This window comes from Acipenser ruthenus, chromosome 6 (assembly GCF_902713425.1).
Source record: "Acipenser ruthenus chromosome 6, fAciRut3.2 maternal haplotype, whole genome shotgun sequence".
NCBI lineage: Eukaryota > Metazoa > Chordata > Actinopteri > Acipenseriformes > Acipenseridae > Acipenser > Acipenser ruthenus.
The window spans coordinates 18,588,219-18,613,884 of record NC_081194.1 but is presented as its reverse complement, the minus strand read 5'-3'; the positions used below and the strand labels follow the sequence as shown (position 1 = coordinate 18,613,884).

At 36.3% G+C, this 25,666-nt stretch overlaps 1 protein-coding gene across 4 annotated transcripts in view; it reads left to right on the top strand.

Moving 5' to 3' along the window:
• The first annotated feature begins 3,170 nt into the window (after positions 1-3,170).
• adgb (androglobin) overlaps positions 3,171-25,666 on the top strand; it is a 72,886-nt gene continuing 50,390 nt past the window's right edge. The window contains exons 1-6 of one of the 4 annotated variants that reach the window (XM_059025171.1): positions 3,171-3,367; positions 14,520-14,682; positions 16,291-16,389; positions 16,641-16,712; positions 17,164-17,367; positions 20,160-20,299. In XM_059025171.1, coding sequence (XP_058881154.1) covers positions 3,288-3,367; positions 14,520-14,682; positions 16,291-16,389; positions 16,641-16,712; positions 17,164-17,367; positions 20,160-20,299 — 758 coding nt within the window. In that variant the 5' untranslated portion in view covers positions 3,171-3,287. The remainder of the gene's footprint in view (positions 3,368-14,519; positions 14,683-16,290; positions 16,390-16,640; positions 16,713-17,163; positions 17,368-20,159; positions 20,300-25,666) is intronic. The other 3 variants (XM_034017340.3, XM_034017338.3, XM_034017339.3) reach the window with 3 other exon arrangements.

Below are 25,666 nucleotides of genomic sequence, written 5' to 3'. Positions count from 1 at the left end.
CGCTGCCCTAGTCCAGCCTCCAACATGCCGATTGCACGAAGGCGCTGCTCTCTTGACATATTGTGGGGTTTTTTTTCTGTGATTTTCTTTATTGCTTGCAATTCAACAGCTGAAATCACTCCATATCCAGTGTCCAATCAACTGTCTCACGAATTACGTGATTAAGTGCATATGCTGCAGTCATGGTCAAGGATAAATGATCAAGTGATTAAAAAGAAACCAAAAACATTTAGTCAATGTCCATCATTTATATACCTTATTTTTTTTCGAAAATAAATGTGTTATAATAGTGATTTATATAGTGCTCCCCCTTTATAACGCTGTAGTCGGGAGCCATAGTTAAGGGACTGTGCTATTTGTGTTCCACCTTATAATGAGAATAAGTGCTAGTGTAATGGCATTATGGGGCAAATCGGAGATTTATAAAGGGGAGCACTGTATATGTGTGTGTGTGTGTGTGTGTGTGTGTGTGTATATGCATATATATAATATATACTGCTGTGCAAAAGTCTTAGACGTTGCATTTTTCTACTCTGATGCATTATGAGCATCAACAATTTACTTAAAGCCTCCACTAGTGTGTTCTGCTATTATAACAATCTTAACTGGCATAAAGAAGGAAAAACATTGAGTGAAATAGCTCGTATCACTCGATTTTCAAGGTGTGGTATCTGAAATATAACCAACAAGTGCAGAGAAACATCATCTGTAATTGACAAACCCAGGACTAGAAGACCCAAAATGCTGTCTAACAAGGATGAGCAATACTTGAAGATAATATTCTTAAGGAATAGAAAGAAGACAAGCGTTGAATTGACAACAGAACTGGCAGAAGACACAGGTGTCGTTGTCCATCAAACCAACAGTACAAAGGTCACTCTTGAAATCAGGACTTAAAGGATGTGTTGCAGTAAGAATACCTCTGTTAAGAAAGGGGAACAAAACTAAAAGGCTAAAATAAGCACAGGAACACAGAAATTGGACTATGGAACAATGGTCAAAGGTGCTTTGGACTGTTGATGGATGGACAGTGACACCGGTGCCTTCTGCCAGTACAAACTACAAAAAGTAAAACTAGCATGTTAAAATCAAGGACATTTATGATGCTGTAATTTCCAGTAAACAAATATGTTGCTCATGTTATTGTATCATGATAATGTTAAACAACTGCTGACAAAATGTTTGATTTTGTGTGCTGCTTTTCTTTTACGTGTGTTTTGTTGGATTTCATTACATTACCAAAAGATCCAAGTAAGCCTTATCTAATACTGTACCCCCATGCCATTTGCTACGAAATATAGTTTGACATTTGTATATAGAACAAAGAGAAGTAGCTTCTTAAAGGTCATTCTTTCTCCAACCTATCCTCACTACACAACCTGCCCACAAGATGACAGATTTTGCTTGTGACCAGGCCTCAAGCCATAGCATGGTGAGTTTACTGGCTCCATTGTGTGTTTTAATCCATCAAATGAGCCAAGTTGTCATCTACCTGTATCTGAAAACATCTCCGTAAAAATTGCTGATTCAAATCAGACATTTGTGTCAGTGCACTTAATGTACATTTGGTCCCAAATATAAAAGCCGAGTCCTAGTGATTAAACAGTAAGCACAGTGGTAGATTTTAAGCAAAATCACCTTGGTTTGCTGATATCTCCACAATATGCTCCATTACTTATCCCATTACACCCCTTGGGCCACAATCAACAAACGGCATTGGAAATGCATTGAGTTCACAGTCAGTTTAATTCTGTAATTTGTCAATAAAGTGGAATTGTGAAAAATGCCCCAATGCAGTACAAAGCAGAAGAATCTCGCTCCCCAGTTCAGTGCTCATAATACTTATCAGAGTAAGTGGTACTGTCTGCCTGGCTTTGCAGTAGTTTTGGTTGTTGAGCCTTGTATTAACTGCATCATAGTATTTGTTATGATCTGCATCCTTAAATTCAGTAGACACTGATTCACACAAATGTCATGTAGCTTAAGTGCTGTACAGTGTAGAGTGCATTGGGGGGTTATCACACAATAAATACAATTTATTTTCTTTGTTAATAAGCAGACCCTGTTTGGAGAGGTTTAAACACAGACTCATTTGACACACATACAGTGTAACAGTGAGAGAGATTGCAAGACACTTTTCCCCTCCTAACAATAAAGGCTTCAAATGTATATCTATTTTTTATTTCAACATAAGATCTGTAACCTTGAATGGGTACCCTGTGAATAGGAAGTCCTGCAAAATTGCAGTGAAAGTACAGTAAACTGGCACAAGCAACAGCACACTGTAGTTAGATATTGAGGTATTTAGAAGTATTTTGAAGGCTGTTTTTGAATTAATGTTTCAATCTAACTCCACTCTGCAATTGCTTAACTTCTATTGTATTAGAAAGAAATGTGGGAGAAGTGGACACGCGTACTAAGCATCCTGAACGCAGCTGCCATTCAGTCATAGACTTCTGACAATTGTGTCAAATGATTCAGTTATTTTCTAAAATGGCCACATAGCCCCCCCCCCCCCCCCCCCCCCTTCTTTCTAAGTTTTAGATTCCCCGATAAATATTACATAAATTAAATAAACATCTAGTCCTGCTTGTTTCCAATAGGCATTAGCATATTAATATGAAGTACAGTGGCAGAGGGGAAACCACACCTCCTAATTTTCAAACATTAACTGTCATAGCATGTTAGGCTGACTGGGATCTGTTCCGATTCAGGTGACAGATGAGGTTCATGAAACATGATGCTGAAGAGCAGGGTACTTTTAAAGCTATCTATTTTTCATGTTTATGTAGTACAGTGTGACAAGACTAAAGGAAGGCTGGTTACAATCCTGGAAGAGAAGTAGGCCTACTATTGACTGAGCATGTTTAACACTTAATGCATTATTTTACCAGCCTCTGCCATTCTCCTTGTGCTCATCCGATTGAATCTTACATATATTTATTTTTTTGTTTGTTTTATTAATTTTTCACACGTTATTAGTATCCAGCTGGGGAATTTGATTATGTCTGATTGTCATGGCCCTTTAATAAATCTTAGGATAATCACGGTATAAAATAACAATACCTGATGACATTTATTCCAGTAGCACCCGCTGCAGAGCTAGCCGAAGTGTAAATGGAGGGAGTTTTGACCCAGGAGGAATCGTGCTTTGTTTGGCCTCACTATGAAACGGTAGCTTTGTCGTATCTTAGCAACGCGCTACACACTTGCAGAACCAAAAACACAGTAAGAATTGCAACCTTTCACCTTTTCTTTTTAAAAAGCAGTATTTTTCTATATCTGTCATGTCGAAGCAACTAAAGAAAAAAGATCTATCTTCAAACCGAATGAATTCAGCAGCCGGACAGACTCCAGTTATTAAAGAGTAAGACATTTAAGGTCCTTTTAAGAATGTTGTGAGAGATGTACTGTAAGTTATAAGTCTAGGTTGGTTAAAAAGTTGGAAATATACTAGTGTTTACAATAGCCTAGTTATAAAGTATTTGCTTTGTTTTAGAATATGGACGTACATCTGCACGTCTCCTTTATTTATTTATTTATTTATTTATTTATTTATTTATTTAAGAGTCCACCACGAGATGTAGCGACTTTGTTCTGGTTAAAAAGTTGGCACTTGGGGGGGGGAGGAAAAAAGCCAAAACAGGCGGAACTTGGAAATCTTGCCGACAGCACTGCCGCTGTGTGAAGCCTCAAATTTAGTACTGTAGCGTTTGAATAAAGTCTAACGATGGTCTTTTCTAGTATACATTCATTTTCCAACATATCTTATGGAGTAAGCAAGTTTTACATGGGATTGATAAATAATTAATATACGTTATTTCCCTTAGGCAACATACCTTTTTTTTTTTTTAATTAAGGCTGTTTTATGAAGACCGTCTTCTGTGACCATAATGGATGATTTTTATACTGCATAGACAAAATGTCTTCTTAAAAATACACACAAGTTAGGATTAAGTATATTAGGTATTATATTAACTATTATAATGACGTCACCAAAGAGGTCTATAGAGTGTCATCAAATGTGTCATTCCTATGAAGAACGTATTGCACCAAGGTAATTTAACACTTTTAGTGTGGGCATCTATATCTTAGAAAAAATAAAGATTGTTTTGGGACAATGCGTTTTACACACCTGCATCTAACATGAAAATGCTCTCACCCGCATCTGTATATTAGTTAATTTTGACTGGCTTTTCAATGTAAAGAATGTCTTGCACCATATCTCATAGGAAAAATAGTTAAAGGTTTGGGGCAATGTGATTTACATATTTTTTATTAATTATTGAAATGACGTCACCACCAACTGTATGTAATGATTTATTAAGGCTGTCATTTAAGAACGCTTTCCCCCAGCATAATGCCAATTGTATAATTTATTATTATTATTATTATTATTATTATTATTTATTTCTTAGCAGACGCCCTTATCCAGGGCGACTTACAATTGTTACAAGATTTCACATTGTACAGATATCACATTATTTTTTTTACATACAATTACCCATTTATACAGTTGGGTTTTTACTGGAGCAATCTAGGTAAAGTACCTTGCTGAAGGGTACAACAGCAGTGTCCCCCACTGGGGATTGAACCCACAACCCTCCGGTCAAGAGTCCAGAGCCCTAACCACTACTCCACACTGCTGCAATTTAGTATGGACTAATATCTCTTAGAAATATATAGTTTAAAGTTCGGAGGAGAGCGATTTGCTTACTTTTATGAAATGATGTCACCCACAAATCTGTATATAGTGGTTCATGAAGGCTGGCATTTACATATGAAAAACGCCTTGTGCCAGGATAATGACAATTTTATAATATAGTATGGACTAATATAGTGTAACAATCTGTGCATTTGTGTCCTATTGTACTTCTGTGTTAATGTGTTTACGTGCTGGTCTTATGTCGTTGTTTGTAACTCTAGTCCCTTCCCCCTCTGTATTTCCCGTCGTTGTTTAACTTGTTCTGTTGCGGCGTGACCCTAGCCTGAGCGCGGGGGGAACGTTCTGTGTCTCCCCTGTTATTGGCCCTTCCCGCTGTATCAGTCGTGTAGTGCATGCATGGTCTGTTCTGTGATTGGTCCCGTCTGTGAGTCACTTTGTGTCACGTGTTTAGTGTGTTTCCATTGGCTTGAAGTGTGCGGCTGAGGACCAATGGGATGTGTAAGGTTGAATAAAGTAGCAGGGCTGGGGTTATAAAAGGCGCTGCAACCCCTGTTGTTGTTGTGTCATGGTTGCCATGGTTCCAGAGTAGCTGACAGGGAACTGTGACCTCTGTGTGTGCTGAATTATTATTATTTTATTTCTTAGCAGACGCTCTTATCCAGGGACTTACAATTGTTACAACATATCACATTATTTTTACATACAATTACCCATTTATACAGTTGGGTTTTTACTGGAGCAATCTAGGTAAAGTATCTTGCTCAAGGGTACAGAAGCAATGTCCCCCACCTGGGATTGAACCCACGCCCTCCGGTCAGGGGTCCTGAGCCCTAACCACTACTCCACACTGCTGTCCTGGAATGGGAAGCCAGCGTATCTGTCTCTCCCATTTTCTGACTGCCTGTGAAACGCTACAATATCTTAGAAAGAATAGTCAAAGGTTTGGGGCACTGCGATTTACATACTTTTATTGACCAGTGAAATTACGTTACCTACAACTGTATATAGTGGTTCATTAATGCTGACATTTGCCTATGAAGAACGCAATATAATAAAGTATAGACGAATATCTGTTTGGAAAAATACTTAACATTTCGGGGCAATGCGATTTACACACCTATATCCAATAATAAAAAGACCCCAGCTCACCCCTATATCGTACTGCATTCATGTCAAATGTATCACCGGTTCCGGCTTTTCCCTAGAGCTGAAGCCTGGAACTACGGAACTGAGAATAAAAGTTTGTATTTTACTACAATAACAAAATCATGTCTTTTTATATTGATGTAACAGGGTTAAACTTCCTTTGCACTTTATTTTGTATTTTATTTAAAAAACCAGAACAGGCGATACAGGAATGCAGTACTATATAGGGTAGACAGACGCGCATCTTTTTACCGCTGGCTATGTATGTGTTAAATGCAATGCCCCAATAGTTCAACTATTTTTTGTAATATATATAGGTCCACTCTATATAGGAAATGTGTAATTATTGTGGGGCAATATGTTTTTATATATAAAAGTGACACTGTTAAAAGAGCTGTGGCTGTGACTCAGGGAGAGGCTGCTAGCTCCGCTGAGTTTCAGCTGTGCAGCACTAAATTTATTTGTGTTTTTATAGCACCTTCAGCCAAGGTACGTTATAAATTTATAACAAAAATGCTACAATGAAGAAAAGTGGGTGAAGAAAGAGAGTAAGTTTATTGGGCTAGGATGGTGAGATACAAATTTGTTGCTTTAGGAGAGCAGAGGGCCAGAAGCTAGGTCATGGTCGGGGCAAGCAGGGTCATAACAGGAAGTCAGGGACCAGGAGTATCAGTAGGATGAGCTAGGGAGAAGAGATGAGTTTTGAGAGAGGAGCAGAAACTACGTAGTATAGGTGACTGTTTTAGGACATCAGAGTTTATTCCAATGAAGGGGAGCAAGAAGGGAAAAGGAATGGAAACAGGGTTGGGCACAAGGCGAGGGTGGGACCGAAAGGGACAATAGGGTTTGGGAACGTGATGGAACATAGTAGGTGATCAGTGCAGCCAGATAAGGTGGGTCAAGACCATGGAGAGATTTGTACACAAGAGTAAAGAATTTGAACAGGCAATGATAGTAGACAGGGAGCCAGTGTAGCTGGAGGAGGTGAGGGGAGGTATGGAAGGAGTGGGGGAGGTTGAATATGATACGGGCAGAGGCGTTTTGAATTTGTTGTAATGGTGAAAAGGCATAGGAGGGGAGGCCAAGGAGGAGGGAGTTACAGTAGTCGAGGAGAAGAGGAGAGAGAGGCCAACATGGGAGGAGTTGGCCAGATGATTCTGGACAGTGAGAAGGGCAGTCTCAGTGGAATTGGAGGGACGGAAACCAGATTGAAATCGGGGGTAGAGGGAATTGGAGGAAATGTAATGTGATAGGCGTGAGTGGCTTTTTTTAACAGAAGGATGATGGTAGTTGATTTGCAAATGGCAGGACAGATACCAGTAGAGAGAGAGGAGTTAAAGAGGGAGACTAGGTAAGGGAAGAAAAGAGGGAGGAGTGGGGGTATGAGGGAGGCAGGGACAGGGTCTAGGGGGAGGAGGTAGGGTGGGACATGAATGCAGTACTAGGTGTAGATGGTGTCTTTTTATTGTTGGATTTAGGTGTGTAAAACGCATTGCCCCAGATCTTTGACTATTCTTTCAAAATAGATGTTAGTTGTCATTATGTGGAAATATGGAAATAAATTATCTTGGTGCAATATGTTCTTCATATAGTAATGACAGCTATAATCAACCTGTACATATAGTTGTGAGTGACGTCATTTCAGTGGTCAATAAAAATATGTATATCGCTCTGCCCCACTTTTAAAAATGTTGCCTAAGAGATATTAGTCCATACTATATTATACAATTGTCATTTTGCTGGGATAAGGCATTATTCACATGTAAATTAAAGCCTTAATGAACCACTATATACAGTTGGTGGTGACGGAATTTCAACTGTCAATAAAGTATGCAAATCGCTCTGCCCCAAACTTTTAGAAAAACTTTCTAAGACATAATAGTCCATACTATATTATACAATTGTCATTATGCTGGAGCAAGGCGTTTTTCATATGTAAATGACAGCCTTAATGAACCACTATATACAATTGTGGGTATGTCATTTCAATAGTTCATTAAAGTATGTAAGTAGCATTCCCCCAAATCTTTGATTATTTTTTCCAATAGATGTGTACCCATAGTATATAAAAAAAATAAGACATTCTTGGGGCAAGGCATTCTTCATATATATAAAACTTAGCCATTTATAAGTACTGTATACTGCCTAAGAGCAAGCAACTAAGTGTATTATGAAATAATTGGATTTCCCGCTAACTTTAGCTGTTTTTTCAAATATATAGGACTATAACATATGTGGAAAAGGGATTTTATACTTCCATAGACCATTTACCAGCTATATATAGTCTTTTTAAAGTGCGACAACCAGGAGTTTGTAATTTGCAGCCTGGAGTCTTGAGGCGCAGTTCCGAGTTCCACAGGTTCCGGCTTTTCCCCAGACCTAAAAACGTTATGGTATCCTGTATTGGAGACATTTTTCTTACGGTTTATTGTTACAGTATACAAGACCACAGTACAAACAATGCAGTTTTACATTGTAATTGATGTATGTAAGTGCAATCATACTTTCTTAATTGCTATCCGTCATGATTTAGTTCATTCAACTATGTCTTGGTGCTACAGTAACTGACACTGCACTGCCTGTAGTGGTGTAATGATTTTCCTCTAATCATTGAGGATGCTCATGGTCCTTTCAAATGACACACACTGTATGATCGATGATGATCCCCCTAGTCGTCAACCCTCGATGTATGTCACACATCTTACAAGTTTATATAGTAGTAGGGCTTTTCTGGTTCAGTTGTGATTAAATTAGATTTTAGTACAATTTATACTACAGTATCTGAATGTGGAGATTATAAGGAGGCCTGTGTTTTGTTAAACTCTTATTACATAGGAACATATTTCACACTTCGATTTTGAACACCAGCAGCTAGAGAATCGATTAGCTTATCCAATTGTGATACTTAAACTGATGGAACAAGAAGCCACTTTTTCAGCAACAGTGGCCTGAAACCTGGTTCTAGGAGACCGGGAGACCTAGTTTTAGGCAACTTTGCTGTATCAAGCCCCAAGTATCACCTCGTGTGCCATGCAGTGGCCTGAAACCGTTCCCTCCATTAAAGGATACAGAAGGACCTTTTTATTTTATTGTGTTACATGTTCCCATGTGTTGCTACAACTGTTTACATAAGGTGTGTGTAATGATTTAATTATTATTTTTTTTTTACATTTTGACCACTTTTTTATCTTTTAAACTGCATTCCTTGCCTCAAGATGGCTTCACATGTACCTGCATGGACCTCTCAGAACTACATTTCCCATCATCCTCTTGCTCACTGGTAAATCCATCTCAGTTACATATGTGAGCAGGAGGATGATGGGAAATGTAGTTTTGAGAGGTCTGTGCATCTGAAGCTTAAACAAGTGGTCAAAATGTAAGAAAAAAAAAATGTAAACAATACACACACCTTGCGTAAACTGTTGTAGCAACACATGGGTACATGTAACACAATAAAATAAAAAGGTCCTTATGTACCCTATAACAGTAACATTATTTATCAAGTGCTATTGAACCAGCATCTGTGGACACATGTACTGTACATACATATAATTTTTCATGATACTGATAGTTCTGTCATGTTTTGCTTCTCGTCAGTTTTTGCTTCTTTTTGTACTGCGCATGCTCGCCACTGTTTTACTTCTCTTCTTCCGCTTACTGTGTCAGAAACAGCTCCCTACTTAAATTGTTTAAATGTATTGGTATTAAGTAAGTATAAATGATTACAGTTATTACTGTTGACTATTTTTCCAACATGGGTAACGCTACCTTTATTAGGATTATTTAACTTAAATGAAAATACAGTCACCTCCAAAATTATTGGCACCCTTGATAAAGATGAGCAAAAAAGGCTGTATAAAATAAACAACACAGGTAATGAGCTATATTTTATGCTCAAATATATGGGAAAACCATATTCCTTTATTCTAATACAATTGCTGAGAGAAAAAGTTTTTTATTAACAAGTAATAAAAAATGTTCTCAGAAAGATAGGTGTCAGAATTATTGGCACCCCTAAAGATTCTTATAAATAAAATCAAACAAAATTAAATCTGCATTAACATTCTACTTCTTTAAGTTCATCTCAGTCTTAAGGAACTGTATTGTGGCCTTCCATGGCTTCCTGTTTCACTGGGGTATAAAAATGAGGTAACAAGCATATGAAATCCATTTGTCATCCATCACCATGAGGAAAGGCAAAGAAGTCACAAATGAAGAGAGACAACTGGTTGTTGACCTTCATAAATCAGGCAATGGGTACAAAACAATAGCCAAAATACTAAATATACTACTTACCACTATTAGGGCAGTAATTAAGAAGTTCAAAACCGCTGGAACAGTGGTAAACTTGCCTGGTAGAGGACGCAAAAGTGTATCTTGCCCCCATGCACAATGAGGCAGATGGTTCGGGAGGCAAAGGGAAATCCAAGGGTCACAGTTGGAGAATTACAGAACTTGGTTGCATCTTGGGGTCACCAAGTCTCCAAATCTACAATTAGACGCCACCTCCATGCCAATAGGCTATTTGGAAGGGTTGCCAGAAAAAAAGCCTTTATTGAGAGCAACCAACAAACATAAGTGCCTGGAGTTTGCTAAACGGCATTGGCACTTCGATTGGAACTGGGTGCTATGGTCAGATGAGATGAAAATAGAGCTCTTTGGCCATGCACACCAGCGGTGGGTTTGGCGTCGAAAGAAGGATGCATGTGCAGAAAAGAACCTAATACCTACTGTAAAATATGGTGGTGGATCTTTGATGTTGGGGCTGTTTGCTTAGGTCCTGGGGCCCTTGTTAAGGTCAACGGCATCATGAACTCTACCAAGTACCAGGACATTCTAGCCAAACACCTGGCTTCCTCTGCCAGGAGGCTGAAACTTGGCAGCAAGTGGATCTTCCAGCAAGACAATGACCCCAAGCACACATCAAAATCCACAAAGAAATGGTTAATTGACCACAAAATCAACATTTTGCAATGGCCATCTCAGTCTCCAGACTTGAACCCCATTGAAAACCTGTGGTTTCAATTGAAGAGGGCAGTCCATAAGCGCAGACCGAAGGATATCAAGGGTCTGGAAAGATTCTGTATGGAAGAATGGTCTAAGATCCCTCCTGGTGTCCCTCCAATCTCATTAAACATTATAGAAAAAGACTCAGTGCCGTTATCCTTGCAAGAGGAGGGTGCACAAAGTACTGAAAACAAGGGTTCCAATAATTGTGACACTTCATTTTTTTGGGAAATAAATTTATAATTTGAGAAATGTGTACTTTTGGTTGATTCCATTGAATCATTAATAAAGTCAAATATATTCCATGTTTTGGAAAATTACAATATAGCTATTTATTTTATACAGTCTTTTTTGCTCATCTTTATCAAGCACTTACGTTGCTTCTCAAACACAGGTAATTCATCTTTACTGTTTTTAAAACATGAGCAATATGTATCCCTAATCATAAAGTAATGTGTTGATAGCATTTCTTCTGCTTTTACATTTTTGTAAAATAACTATTTTCATTTTGGGATAATCTCAAAATACGGCAGATCAGAATCTTTTCCCCATTGCATAAACAAGGGTAGCAGTTTCTTACACCACAATAAATGTTTATATTCATTTATACAATTCTAAATATAGCCTAATGAAGGACATTGTCTGCACTAAAACAAAAGGTCTGTGCTGTTTTTATCAAATGGGAATTTGTACATGTGGTAAATGCAGTTAAGAGGTTGCAGTGTTTTTTAGTAAAAAACATACCTTGTCAATTAAAAATGTCCTTGCAAATGCTGGCCTTCAAATAGAGTGTACATCCAGACAATCCTTATAATATTTTCAGTGGGATATTTCAAAGATGAGGAAGATAAATGAAGCTGCACAGTGTTAGACATATTCAGGTCACTTGGTAGAGGTTATGTACTTACTGTATATGATACTGTTTTTATCAGGCTATACAGCTTTAAAAATGTGTTCTAATTTTAGTATTCCAAGGAGACTGCACTCTGTAGGCTGAAATTAATTAATTTTTGGTCAAGTGGAAGAAGCATGCTCTGTACTGTTATAGCCTATTGCTTTGACACTCTGGGAGTGCATACAAAATGAACTGCTTGTTTTTGGAGAATGTGTCTTGGTATCCATTTAATACAGAATGTAACAAAAGCCCAGTAATAATAAACAAAGCAAAATGACTAAGGGGGAGGGAATAAATCATCATCTGCGTTATTTCTCTGTTCTATGCCAGTATTTGATAAATTAGCCTATATTTTATTTGTGGCACCGCTCTCCATAGGTACTCTCAAGAAGTACCAACTAATAAAACATTTCTTGTTTATGTTTTAATATATTAATCATATTTTAATATCAAAAAGTCAATAAGAATAGCCATAATTAAAATGTAATCCAAGCCTTTATGTTGGCGAAGCAACATCTTGGATAGAGAGTGTCTTTAGTTTAATAATGAGGTATGTGAAGTCTAGGCAACATTTGTAAACAGCATACAGTACAGAATCTGGCCTTTCTTACAGCAACACTGAATTATGTCCTACTGTAGGGCACTTCTCTGCAGGCTTGCATTGCACCTGTTCTAGCTGCCTGTCTACTTAAATATTAGTACAGCAAATACTGATCTTGGATGTTGGGCTTGCTAAATACTGTAGAAAAAGCAGTGTCATTTACATTTAGCAAAGGATAATTATGTATCTGAAGGGATAAGTGGCTGTCATAAAGGTAATGACCCCTTCTGGAATTACCACTGGCAGGATTTTAACTGTGGTGATGTTCAAATCATTTTGTGAAGAATTGTAGCTACACATGGGATACATTAGTGCTGATAAGTGATTTATACTTCCAAGTTTGCATGCCTTGTTTGTTTATAGTAGGACAGAGTGATGATTGACTTATTCATGAAATATGACATGTGATTGGTTGAGCTAATAAATCCCTAACCTGAATTTTGTGAAAGCGTGCACTAATTAGTATACAACATATTAACCTGCTTGTGGAAATTAATTAAAAATACTCCTGGATAACAAAACAGAATTATAGTTGTTCTCAGTCAAGTAGTTTAAACTGGTATTTTACCACTCAAACGCCTTTACTGTAAATTTAACTTAAGATTTCAGTGTATATTTGTGACATGAACCCAAAAAATGCTTCAGCTAGAGGTCAAAAAGTAATTTGGTTAGTGGCATACAATGAAGATATCACCAGCTTTCCTGCAACTGCTTTGTAACCTGGGGTGCGAGCATATGTCTGTGACATGGTCTGTCAGTGATTCTTTACTGTACATGGGTTTGCATCCTGTATCAGAACTTTACTGTTCCCCAGCTTACTCTCTGAAATTATCTCTGAACTAATAGAGCGCAATCCATTTACACTCTTACATGTTACTTTCGTTTTGAAGTCATATTAAATAAAATCATCTACTTGCTTTCTTATTTGCAATTTTGTATTTTGCTTGCTTGCATTGTTTATATCTGCTCATGTCTTGGGGGGGAAAAAAAAAAAAAAAAAAAAACATACTCATCTCAATCAGCCTTTTTACTTGAATTTCAGGTACTGCTTTCATGTGAAAACTGGGTCACCCCTCTAAATATATTTGTATTTATACATAAGCTCAAACCTTTCACTTAACATGAATGATGATTCCAGATGTGCTGGAAGTTTATTTGTAAATGTTGGCACAAAGAGGCCTTCTGCAGCTGATTGGTTTATCTTTTCTGGCCCATTCACCCATTAAGACAATAAGCAGAAAATCCTTTTAAAAAGAAAATAATAATAATAATAATTATATATGAAATGTTACATAATCTTTTGCATTTCGCTTCCCCATTTGACCTTCAGGATTACAAGTTGCAAAAATGTCTTGGCTGTAATACATACTGCTAAAGTTGAATTTACAAATTCTCATGTCATTTGTTTTGATGATATATTGGTGTCACCTTCACATTTACTTTGACATTAAACCACCTCAACAACAGTATGGAATTTATAACTCAATATCAGATGTATGGCAAGGCTCATATACCACTACATCTCAGAGACTTTCAACTGTCCCCGCCTCCTGAAGTTCTTTGGTTACATCAAAAAGATTGTGAGGATGCCAACACTTCGCAATAAAAAAAATAGGATCATAGATTTCTATATAAAAAAAAGTGACTGAATATCAGAGCCCACCCAATGAGTCAACCTACATTTACCCACATTTTTTGTTCCAAATCTTAACAGGTTCCTAAAAAAATTGTTCATGCATAATCACAAAATGTCAATTTATGTGAGTATGGAAGTATGTTTAAATATGGTAAAATGTAGATGCAGTACACAGCATATACTTTCATGTATTACTCATATTGTATACAGTACTTCCTGTATTGTACAACTGTTCTTTGTTTTCAAAGCTATTCCTGGAAAATTACAGTACCACATTACACCTGGGACATGATTCTTTACAGGGAGAAATCACAAGAGACATACAGCGTTGTAGTTCCTTGGTTTCATATCAACCGCAGTGACTGAGCATTCTACTACAGTATGCTTTCACCATTTGAAGTATTTACCGGCTGGTCTTAGTTATTTCATTACTGTTACTGGTTACATTTTGAAAGAATATTTCTAATCACATATGTACTATAACAATTTAAAATAACTATTGTACATGTGTGTGTGTTTTAAATAGTTCCTAAATGATAACTAACATGTGCCTTGATTCTCATTGCAGAACATCATCGTTGGTTGCTAGCACTGCTGGCGCAGTGGTTGAACCTGAAAAAGGAAAGTTTCCTATCTGGCCAGAGTGGAATGAAGCAGATATAAATGCAGAGAAATGGGAAGGAGCAAAGGTTTCAAAAGATCGAGACAAATCTGGTAAAAGCCCCAGTCTTGTAAGTAAAAGTAAATTGCATCTAACTATCAGTGTCAGTCTTGCACTCTAATTTTGTTTTGTTATATGCAACCCCACCCCAAGAGGCTTATCCCATACACACCCAGTATTGCTACACGCTTTGTTCATTAATCCACTCACTGGGCTAATCTATTCCATACATTAGGTGCGTTTACACTTGTTTCATTCTGGCACGATCTGTTCCGGAACGGTGTGTTTACACTTGTATGGAGCAGCAGGGGGTGCTTCTCTCAGGACAAGAATCTGAGCATGTGTACTTTGTAAACTAAAGATGTGCTGACACTGTGCTGTAATGAAGATATTGTCAAGTGCCATCATTTGAAAAAAATTCAAATATCGTCACATTTTTTCGTTTACAATTAGAAAATTCAAAAATGTAAATTTGGGTGAATAATAATAATAATAATAATAATAATAATAATAATAATAATAATAATAATAATAAATAAAAGCTTTTTGTAGATTTACTTTTATCGTTTCTCGTTTGCCGCAGGTATGTGAAAAGCGCTATATAAATAAATTTAGGTTTGATTTGCAGTGTTCTTTCCTACCGTTATGATACAGGCTGATTATGACCCTTTCATTACACAAACAGCAAGTATGGTTTAAGTAACACCAAAACGAAAAAACGAGACTATATTTGAATTTTTTCAATTTCGGAAAATGTTCTAAAAATTGAACTGATAAGTGTTACACGGACCCCCAGTCTACACATGGAAAAATGTAAACAAATGCATTAAAGAAAAACAGAAATACCAAGCATATCACTAACTTATAAAAATGTATAGAAATAAGTTGCACTTACTTTAATTCGATGGTACAACTTAGAAGTTGAATATGTTTTCTTGTTTGTGTTTATGAATTATGGGAAGGCAGCACTGTGATGATGCTGTTGGTTGGCATGCAGTGCCCACTGAGTATTTTCTCCAGTCTTGCCAGAATATTTCCTCAGCGCGTTTACACCAGCAAAGTCTGGAATACGAACTCAACTTTTGAGAGGATAAGAGGACGTATTCCGGAACGCGTTTGATAGAGTTTTACACTACTACAATATTCTGGAATACGTCCTCTTGTCCACTCGTTTCAGAATATTTGTGCTTTATATTATATTTTTATATTATGATATACTTATAAATATTATGATTTACTTTAACCAAATAATATTAAATCTCAGCTTATCAGCTTTATGACTTCATGTTTATCTATTATTTGCTTACTTATCCAAGGTGACTTACAGAGACTAGGCTGTGTGAACTATGCATCTACCAATCATCATGAACATTCAAAAGCCATATGGTCCATGGTCCACTGTTGCTACCTCCCAAGTTATTGCACTACCGCACACACTTTTTTCTGTGAACAACCCAGTATAGCACAGACTTGCATATAATAACTGGATCTTGTTTTCCCTGTTAATTTACAGTGTGAAAGTGATTATAAATATTGCAGAACAGTGATTTCATATAAGACCAATAGCAGTAGCACATAACAGATAAAAGTTGCAGGTAAGAATTGCAGTTTTAACGGATGAACTGCATTCTTCATTTACTCTAGTAGACATGAAATATTGACATTGTTTTATTTTCAGAACTTTTTCGAAGATCCTGAAGGGAAAATTGAATTGCCTCCATCAGTGAAGATTCATTCATGGAAGCGTCCTTCTGAATTTCTAACAATGTCTGACAAGGTGAGTGTTTCGACAATATCATTTGTTATTAATGACTTTTGGAACAAAAACTGATTCAAAATGTGTTTTCATTTGTAGACTCACGTTTGTATATTTCCAGTTTACACCAGCTTTAAGATTTAAATTAATCCTGAAAAACAATTTAATAATGTTGTCTTGCCATTATACTTCTTATTTTTATAGGTATACAGTATGTATGCAAAAAATAAATAACATAAAAATAAATACATTGAAACCTACTTTTATTTCAGGCTCTTGTGATTGTGGAGAATGAATGCTGGTTTGACTTTATTTCAGCAAATGAACATTTAGTTGGTAGTGAGGTAAGTCAGGATTTCGATTGTATGAAGTACAGTACCTTATTATTATTATTTATTTTTTATCAGACGCCCTTATCCAGGGCGACTTACAATCGTAAGCAAATATCATAAAATACCTTAATATCATTACAAGCATGTTTTATCTTCTAAATCAACCTGCATTGTTTAAATGATTCACATTTTCTTAAGCAGGTGCTGCATATTTTTTAAAGCATCTACTGTCTGTTTTTCACAAAAAATAGAAGTAAATTACAGATAATACAGATTTACAAAATTAAGTACTTTGATGTAGCACATGATGTAAATGTAAATGATATGAACAAATCAAATAGTTTGCTGTAGTATTTGTCATCATTTTTTATTGATGAACTGGTTTCCACGGGTACACATTATGTAAATAACATTTGGCTTAACTGATTTGAAAGATGAAAAACAAATTATATTGTTATTTCAGTTGTTAAGACTGATAATCAGTGAAATCAACATTGTTTGGAAAATCTGCAATGGGAACTTGCCAAGTGAAAAAACAGGTGTAACAGACCCATCATCGCTATCATGGAAACCTTGGGAGCACATCTATGCACTCTGTAAGGCTGGAAAGGGACAAGTACCGCTGTACAACATATTTGGGAAATATGTGGTGAAGCTCTTCTGGATGGTAAGTTATCACTGATTTCCTAATTTTGAAATATCATTGATTTCCTTAGGTTGCAAAGAGCAATATGAAACCACAAGGATGTATGAATCAGCAGACACGAAGATTGGTTATACATTATACAGATAGCACTATTAAGACTTAACTTTTGTTATTTCAACACCATTTGTGTATAGAAAGTCCTTATGAATGGTTTTAGATTTAGGGATTTTTTGGTGGGTACCCATAAATACACGATTGACGTTCGTTTTTTTAAACATTGCACCAATTTTAATAATTCATGCCGTTCAAATGTTAGTTTTTGGTAATTTCCCCACAGTTAGGATTTGAAGCATTGTGAAATAGAAATTGTAAATTACTTCTCTGAAAAGGGGGTGTATCCCCTTCAGAACCAGGGGCCATAAATGTGGTCTTGTCACTTATGAAATTTCACTTGTTTTTGTCTGTATTTTGGGGGGGAATCAGGAATAAAGAGGATATCATATTCTCTCAGATACTAACCTACTTTAATATTCACAAAACCGTGCAACGATATGACGTTCTAAAGGAAAACTGGGGATTTTCCCCAAAGGAAATCCAGTAGTGGGCAGTAAAATGCCTTTGGTAACAATGCTCAAGGGTATGATTAAATGACAGGACTATATATAAATATCTAAACCATTATGATTGTGTTTAAGTAGACATTTGCAATAATACATGGAACACAGAAAAACAGCATTCTGTTAAACGTTTGCATAATACTGCATCTAAATGATGAGATGTTTTGTTGAAGTTCGTGAGAATGTCCTATGGAACTACGAGAATTGAAAAGAAGATTCATGCCTTTTGTTGACGGTAGCTGAGACTTGATTAATTATTCTTTTCTCAGGTTTGCTCTGTACTCTTCAGCCTTATTAATGTTTAATTGAAGCTGTGATTTCCTTGTTATTCGTGATTAAAAGGAAAGCTGTACCACTAAATATTTATTGATGAACAAGGTCATTATCACAGAAAAGGGTATTGTTAAATAGATTTCTTTACATCTTCAATGTGATATTTTTATACAGTAACTGCATCTAGAATGGTTGTGAACATTTAAATTTTTTGTGAACTCTCTCCAAGACTTGGTATCTGTCATATGCCTTACAAAATTGCAGAACTTCCAACAAAAGTGTTTTTTCACTTTTTAATAAAAGGGATATATTCACCATGCCTTAAAAAATGGTCTTTATAATTCCAACCATGTTCAAACCACAGCATCAAGTATTAGTGTCAAGAATCACAGATCCTTTAGCATTTGTAATAAATACTCTGCAAATCAGCTTCAAATTTTCTTATGTCCCTTCTAATCCATCAGCCTCAACAACTGTCTGATAAACAGAACAGTGTGACTCAGAATTGCTAAAGGAAGCTGGGTATCCTTACTTTTAAATGGCTGAAGATGTTCATTTCCAGTTGACCTGAGACTTAGAGTACTGTAAGTAGCGTGATTCCAAAAAATATAGCTTTATATGCCCCCACGTGTTGCTACAACTGTTTAAATAACGTACATGTAATTTTTATTTTCATTGTTAACATCCTGACAACTTTTTACACTTATAACTTTAAAGTCTGTTTCAAATCTCTTTTCAAAATGTCCACTCTAGTGCACTGATAGTGTAAGGATTATTACCCACATTGTCAAACAGGTAACACAGCAATAACAATCCATGTGGTACGGAACAAAAAAAACAGAGCACTTGGTCTTATGTTTTTATTTTAATCGCTGTTCCTGCAGTGATTTAGAAGACAGATTTCAAACCCCAGTGCACTAGAGCGGACATTTTGAAAAGCGCTTTGAAACAGACTTTACATTTATAAGTGTCAAAAGCTGTCAGGATGTTAACAATGAAAAGAAAAAATACAGGTACATTACTTAAACAGTTGTAGCAACACGTTGGGACGTATAACGCTATATATTTTTTTCGGAACCTCGCTATTTACTCTTTAACAGGGTGTTCTGTGACAGTCTAAGATCTTTTATTTAACTTTAAGTCAAGATGGAGGCTTACTTTTGAGTTGGGTAGTACAGTACATAACAAGCACTTTGATTTCCCTTATTGTAAAAGCTGACTTGATCTTCTCTGAATTTGGATTCATGTCTGCCTTTGTTTATGGTTGGATGGTCTTCCCACCAGAATTGGATTCATATCTGAATGAGAATTTGTTACTGTACAAGGTATTATTCCATATACAGTGCTGTAAAAGGGTCTGTCTCATTTGCAAGTAATTTCTTCAGATCCCAACTTGATGGCTACGGTTTCAAATCAGGCTTTGATTAAAGACAAGTCGGGATATTGATCATATGAAAGCACCATGGATGTAAAGGCTTATAAGCATATGGTCGCTTAAATGTTCCTGATACAAACTAATAATATGTTCTGCAGATGTTTAAGAGTCAGATAAATTACAGCTTTTGTCAAATCATTTGGAACAAATAACACAGCAAGATGCTTTAAGATTGTGGTGAAGAGCAGTGTGAGTAATGTGATAGGAAGCATAGCATGTTGGGCAATGAATCCACAATTGGATAGAGCAATTAATAACAGATTGGGGTAACTGTCATGCTGACTGGGTCAATTAGGCTTTTAAATTGCAGTCTTGGCGACCTACTTCCATTCATTAAAGTCATCAGTAGTATCAATCAACTGTACAGTTGTTGAGTAATCTGCTGGGACTTGCTGTAGTTGCTTTGAGAGAATGTTGAGGGTATTCTGGATCCCTCTGCTATATTAATATTTTGTCTGACTTTTTTGTGCCTCTATTTTTGTTCCCAGGGGTGTTGGCGAAAGATCACTGTGGATGATACTGTACCTTTTGATGAGGAGAATAACATGTTACTGCCAGCTACAACCTGTCGAACAGAACTGTGGCCACTGTTGCTGTCCAAGGCAATCATTAAACTAGCAAATGTTGAGTAAGTCTATGACTGTCAAAATCATACAACAGAAAAAGGAAATGCATTACAGTTTTACAAAAAATGTTTTACAAAACGCTGAGTGCGCATGCTGTAAGTTGAAAAAAAATAGGCTTTCAGTGATATTTTGTTAAAGTCTATCACAAAATAAACACATCTTTTAACTTAGAGGAGTTAAAATATATATTCTGGTGTGTTGCATATATTAGACATGCTTATGCTTCAGCCTTTTATTCAGAAAAAACAGTTTATTTCACCCTCAATTTACTAAAATCCCTAAAATCCCTATCGTACTAATAAGAGAAATGGAAAGTGTTTCTTGATTACTATGTAATGCCTCATGTTTTTTAATTAAAAAAGAAAAATTATGAATACCTTATTTACAGTATATTTTTACAAAAAACAAGAGAATTAGCATTTGCAGAACTACAGTATGCATACATAGTGTATAGACAAAAAAACAGCACCTCAAGGCTTTTATAAATCATATATCAGAAATTAACTAATCACAGTGAAGTATTTGCCAAAATTCCAGTACATCTTATCCTGTGTACAAATGTCATCACATGCATAGAAAACCACACGTAATTCCAATGTTCAGAATAAAAAAAAACAAACTAAAAACTAAAAAAAAAAACATATCTGGTACAGTACCTTTTGTAAAATGGAGCATTCTATTAACTTCACTCTTTCTTTAAATTTTGATGAACTTGACACAAATTTCTCTTAAGAAAATATTACTGAAATCACTACAAACTTTGAAAGACGCACGTTTCTCCAGCTAACCTTTTGTTTTTAATAAATAGTCTCACCATGATACGACACCTGTAGGCCAACATGCATTATTCAGGGACTGTGGCCGTTGATTTTGTACTGAACCATTTCACAACAGGGGTAGGGGGGATGTTTTACAAAAATAAAAATAGTTTTCATTTTAAAGCCATTCCTGAGTAGAATCTTTGAGTGATTTATAATAAGTTAATAAGTCATGCGCAGGGTGTCTCTTATTGTATAAGATATATAATTTCGCACAGTTTGAGCATCCAGAACCTCTCCTCTTTGCTTGTGATCCTCTCGAATTACACAGCTTACATAGGACGTATTAACTTATAGATGAATGCAATAATTATCAACTGACTAGGACGCATAGCAGTAGCTTTTCTTCAATCTTTCATCGTTTATTAATACATTGAAGTGTTTGTATTATTATTATTTTTTTAAACTTTTCTGTTACTAAAAAAAACATTTTCTTGTCTGTTATCTGTCTGTTAAGTAAATTTACAGGACATAAAAGAAAGGTATAAATCATTAAAAAAAAACTCACTGCAGATAAAATAAATATATATCAGTCATTTTGATCAAGAGCTAAAATATATGGAAGATTAGACTGTATATATTTATTATCAGGAGTAATTGGTAAATAGATTGGCCAGTAAACTAGACATTTGTTATGGTTCTGGATGGTGTTCCATACAAATAAAATATCTCTTGATGTTAAAACTGTACAATATTCTACAAATACTATATATTTGAAGCATTACAGAAACTTTATTGAATAAGTCACAGGTCATCCAGAATAGATCTTAATTTGTGAAAAGTAAATTTGCTGATGCCTACAGACCTTACACCAAACTGTCCATAACCATGGAAATAAAGGACTTCAGTTCAAAACATACACAGTATATTAAAGGGGATAGGAAACACTTTTTGGTTTGTTTGTAAATTATCAAATAGATGGGAAAGCAATGTAATCTCAGGGTTGATCGCTATATGTCAAACAAGCTGTTTAGATTCCGTGGGCAATCAAACTGTAATTCGCCATTGCTGGAAATCACTCCTGTGACATCACTGGTTGGCGAAGGCAGCGGGTAGTGTGTGAGAAGGCCATGAAATGAGTATAGTAAACAAATATCAACAATGACAAGCAACATGTCAGTAAAGAAACAGCTGTCAGGTGTACATTGTGTTGCCCCTGGGTGCACAAATTACAACTATGCATTACCACCGTCTCCCAAATAACAGCGATAACCGGTTAAGAAAGTGGCTGCAGGCAATAAAAAGGAAAACTGTCCCAGACTTACAACATGCTCGCGTATGCAGTGTTCACTTCCTTGACCGTGATTACATTTTTAAGGGCAAGTTCAATGCCGATGGAAGTTATAGTAATGTCAAAACCAGTGAATTAAAGCACACAGCCTGCCCCAGTGTAACTTTTCAAAATACGACCACACAAGCTGTGACTGTGCGACACCATGTGAAAAGGTAAAACTCCATCAAGGCAGGATGGAGAAAACGCAGCATGTTTTGTCATGAGATGGTGTTTTAAATTCGATTTCTGATCCTGTCTTCTCCATAAAGGCGTACATATCAGTACATTCCGGCTGAAAAGAACAGTATTCCTCAATCTTTTTGCCAAAACTAAACAGAATACACTACTACACTTCAAAACTTAAAAAACACAGTCAAATCTGGGTTATAGATTATGACGCATGTGCATATTGCTTGCTGACAGTTCTCTCGACCAATTAAAATACAATGAAACAGACTCCGAAAATACAAACACCAATAAGAGCAGCGGGTGAATGGATGTACATTTTACAAATGCACATAATTTAAAAAACTTATTGACCAGAGATGCAGAAAAATAGGTACATTTTCCGTGTAATTTCTGTGATACAGATGACTTGATATAGCATTTCATTTTGAGATAAAAAGCACTGACTTGGTGTCATAAATAATTTACAGCAAAGATCCAATTTGGTATGAATTAAAGATATTCCATATGGGTGTTTATAATCTTTAATATTGCCATATCTGTTTATCTATACAACACATTTATATGTACAGTACAATAAAAACAAAGTGAAACAAACTTAGATCTTGATATTTTGTCCAGAAGCTACAGCAAATTTAAAGGTCAGTCTACACCTAGAGTATTGACACATATTTACACAAGCTTCTATAATCATCTACAAAAGAACATCAATGTTTTTCTCCCCAGCTATGGTAGTCTGTCATCTGAATTAAAAAAGAGCTTTAAATCTTGAAAAAGCTCAACCCCTGGTAGAGAAAAATATTTCTGTGTTTAACTAGAGTTTTACAGATTAGATTAACACAAAAGTAGTATCATTGCATTGAACAAGACCTGTGTTTTTATTGAATATATCACAGTGTGGGGTACTATGATCATGTGACATTATCAGAGGTCAAAGGGCACATAGAGTCATGTTTTGAGCTGTTTTTGGACTTTTTGAGTTAAAATGGCTGAAGAATGTGTGGGGTACTATGGTTGGTTAATATTAGCAAATGTAGGTAGCCTAATTTTCTTGATGAGATCAAACACAGATGTTGAATTGTTGTGTAAGCCTGGTTTCAAAAAATATGTTGCAAGTTTCCTCTCTTAACTGTTTAGCACTCAGCAGTCTGAAGACATCCTCCTCTTTGAGTGCTATACCAGTTGCAATGTTGCTAAGAGGTACAAAGTCTTCCTGCAGTTCAAAAGGGTTCCTCATTAGGGCATTGATTGCAGAGTACAGTTGCTGGACATCTTTTTCATCATGGCTCATTCTTTGAAATCCAGCCTGTGAGCAGATTCATCATCACCTTTCATGTCGCTCATTTGCATCATTGCAGTGACAATAGCTGATCTTTGGTGGGAGGTCAGGAGCCACATGTTCAGAGCCCTGGATTGCCGGGAGATGCCTATGTTTCCTCCTGGTGACTTGGTATCCCGGTTTACTGACTGTTCAAGGGACTGTTCAATCCACACACCAGAGAAAGGCTTTCCTGATCTGCATATGGCATGATGGCCTTCCTGAAACTGAACGTATACCTCAGCTGTAGTCTAAGGAAGGAGTTGCATATCACTAGCGTAGACAATGAGCCACTAACGTAGACAGTGAGCCACTGGAAATAGTTTTGCCGATCAGAAGTAAAGACATAGAGAAGCATGGCAGCAGCTGCATTCAGATGGAGGCTCCAGCTGCCATCTCCCTCTGCTCGGATGAAATCTAGGAGGATGTGCATCACAGTTATGTACTCTTCCTAGCACTGAATTTGACTTACTGCTGCACTCCTTCTTGAACATCTGCAGCAGCCGCATAACTGGATTTAGCTTGCTGTAAAATTGTTGACTGCAACACGTAACGTAACACTGCAACTTCTGCCTATGAAAATATTGAAAAACATGATGTGTAATATAAAAGGGGAGGCAAAAAAGCTTTCCGTAGATGTATAACTTGCAAGGGTTTGAGACAATCAGAATTCTGCACCACGGGTTGACATTGTCATGGAATGTTCGAAAACCATACACATTTTTGTCAAAAAGGGACATTTGAGACACTCTGCCAAAACCGAACAGTAAGGTAAAGATCAAATTTTTTTGGTAAAAAAAAACTGACACATAATCTCAGGAATATAATGAACCTTCTTAAACACTTCTAGCTCAGGTGGAATGCATTGTTCAGCCATTTGAACTCAAAAAAGTGACTCTATGTGACCTTTGACCTCTGATAATGTCACATGATCATATTACCCTACACTGTGATATATTTAATAAAAACACAGGTCTTGTTCAATGCAAAGATACCACTTTTATGTTAATCCAATGTGTAAAAATCTAGTTACTGCTATTTGTCTTACCACCACACCTAACTTTTTTAAATATTAATTTCAGGTAAATTACATGAAAAACTGCCTTTATTTTTTTATTTTAACCCATTGCCAATGACGTAGAAGGATGTATTAGGACCTTGTCTGTCCCAAAAACACATAAAAAATTATCTCTACCGGGGGTTGAGGTTCATCACCAAATTTGGTACTCGGATGATAGTCTATGGCAGTGCTGCACAACTCAGGTCACGGAGGGCCAGTGTCCCTCCTGGTTTTTGTTCTAACCATACTCTAAATTAGTTAATTGGACCAATCAAGCTTCATAATAAGGTCCAATAAAGTACTTTAGGGTGCAGTTGGAATAAAAACCTGCAGGGACACCGGTCCTCCAGGACCGAGTTGTGCAACACTGGTCTATGGGGTAATCCTTTAATATTGGCTTTTTTTATTTTTATGAAAATCCTGAAAGAATACCTGGGTAATTTTGAACTTACGTTAATTGCATAAAAACAGATCTACCATACCCCTTGAGGTCTGTGTTCGTTCTTTTGTATCCTTTTTAGTATTGAGGTTTTATTAATGAAATAGTATGCTTTGACTAACTCTATGAATTACCAGTACAAACAGTGATTTCACTGGTGCAAAATCTCTGTCTATAAATGTTTTTCTTTCATTATGTCTATGGTGAATACAATGTGTTTGCAATAATTGGTTTACTTCCCTGTGAGACTGTCACAGTTTTTGATAGTGACAGGT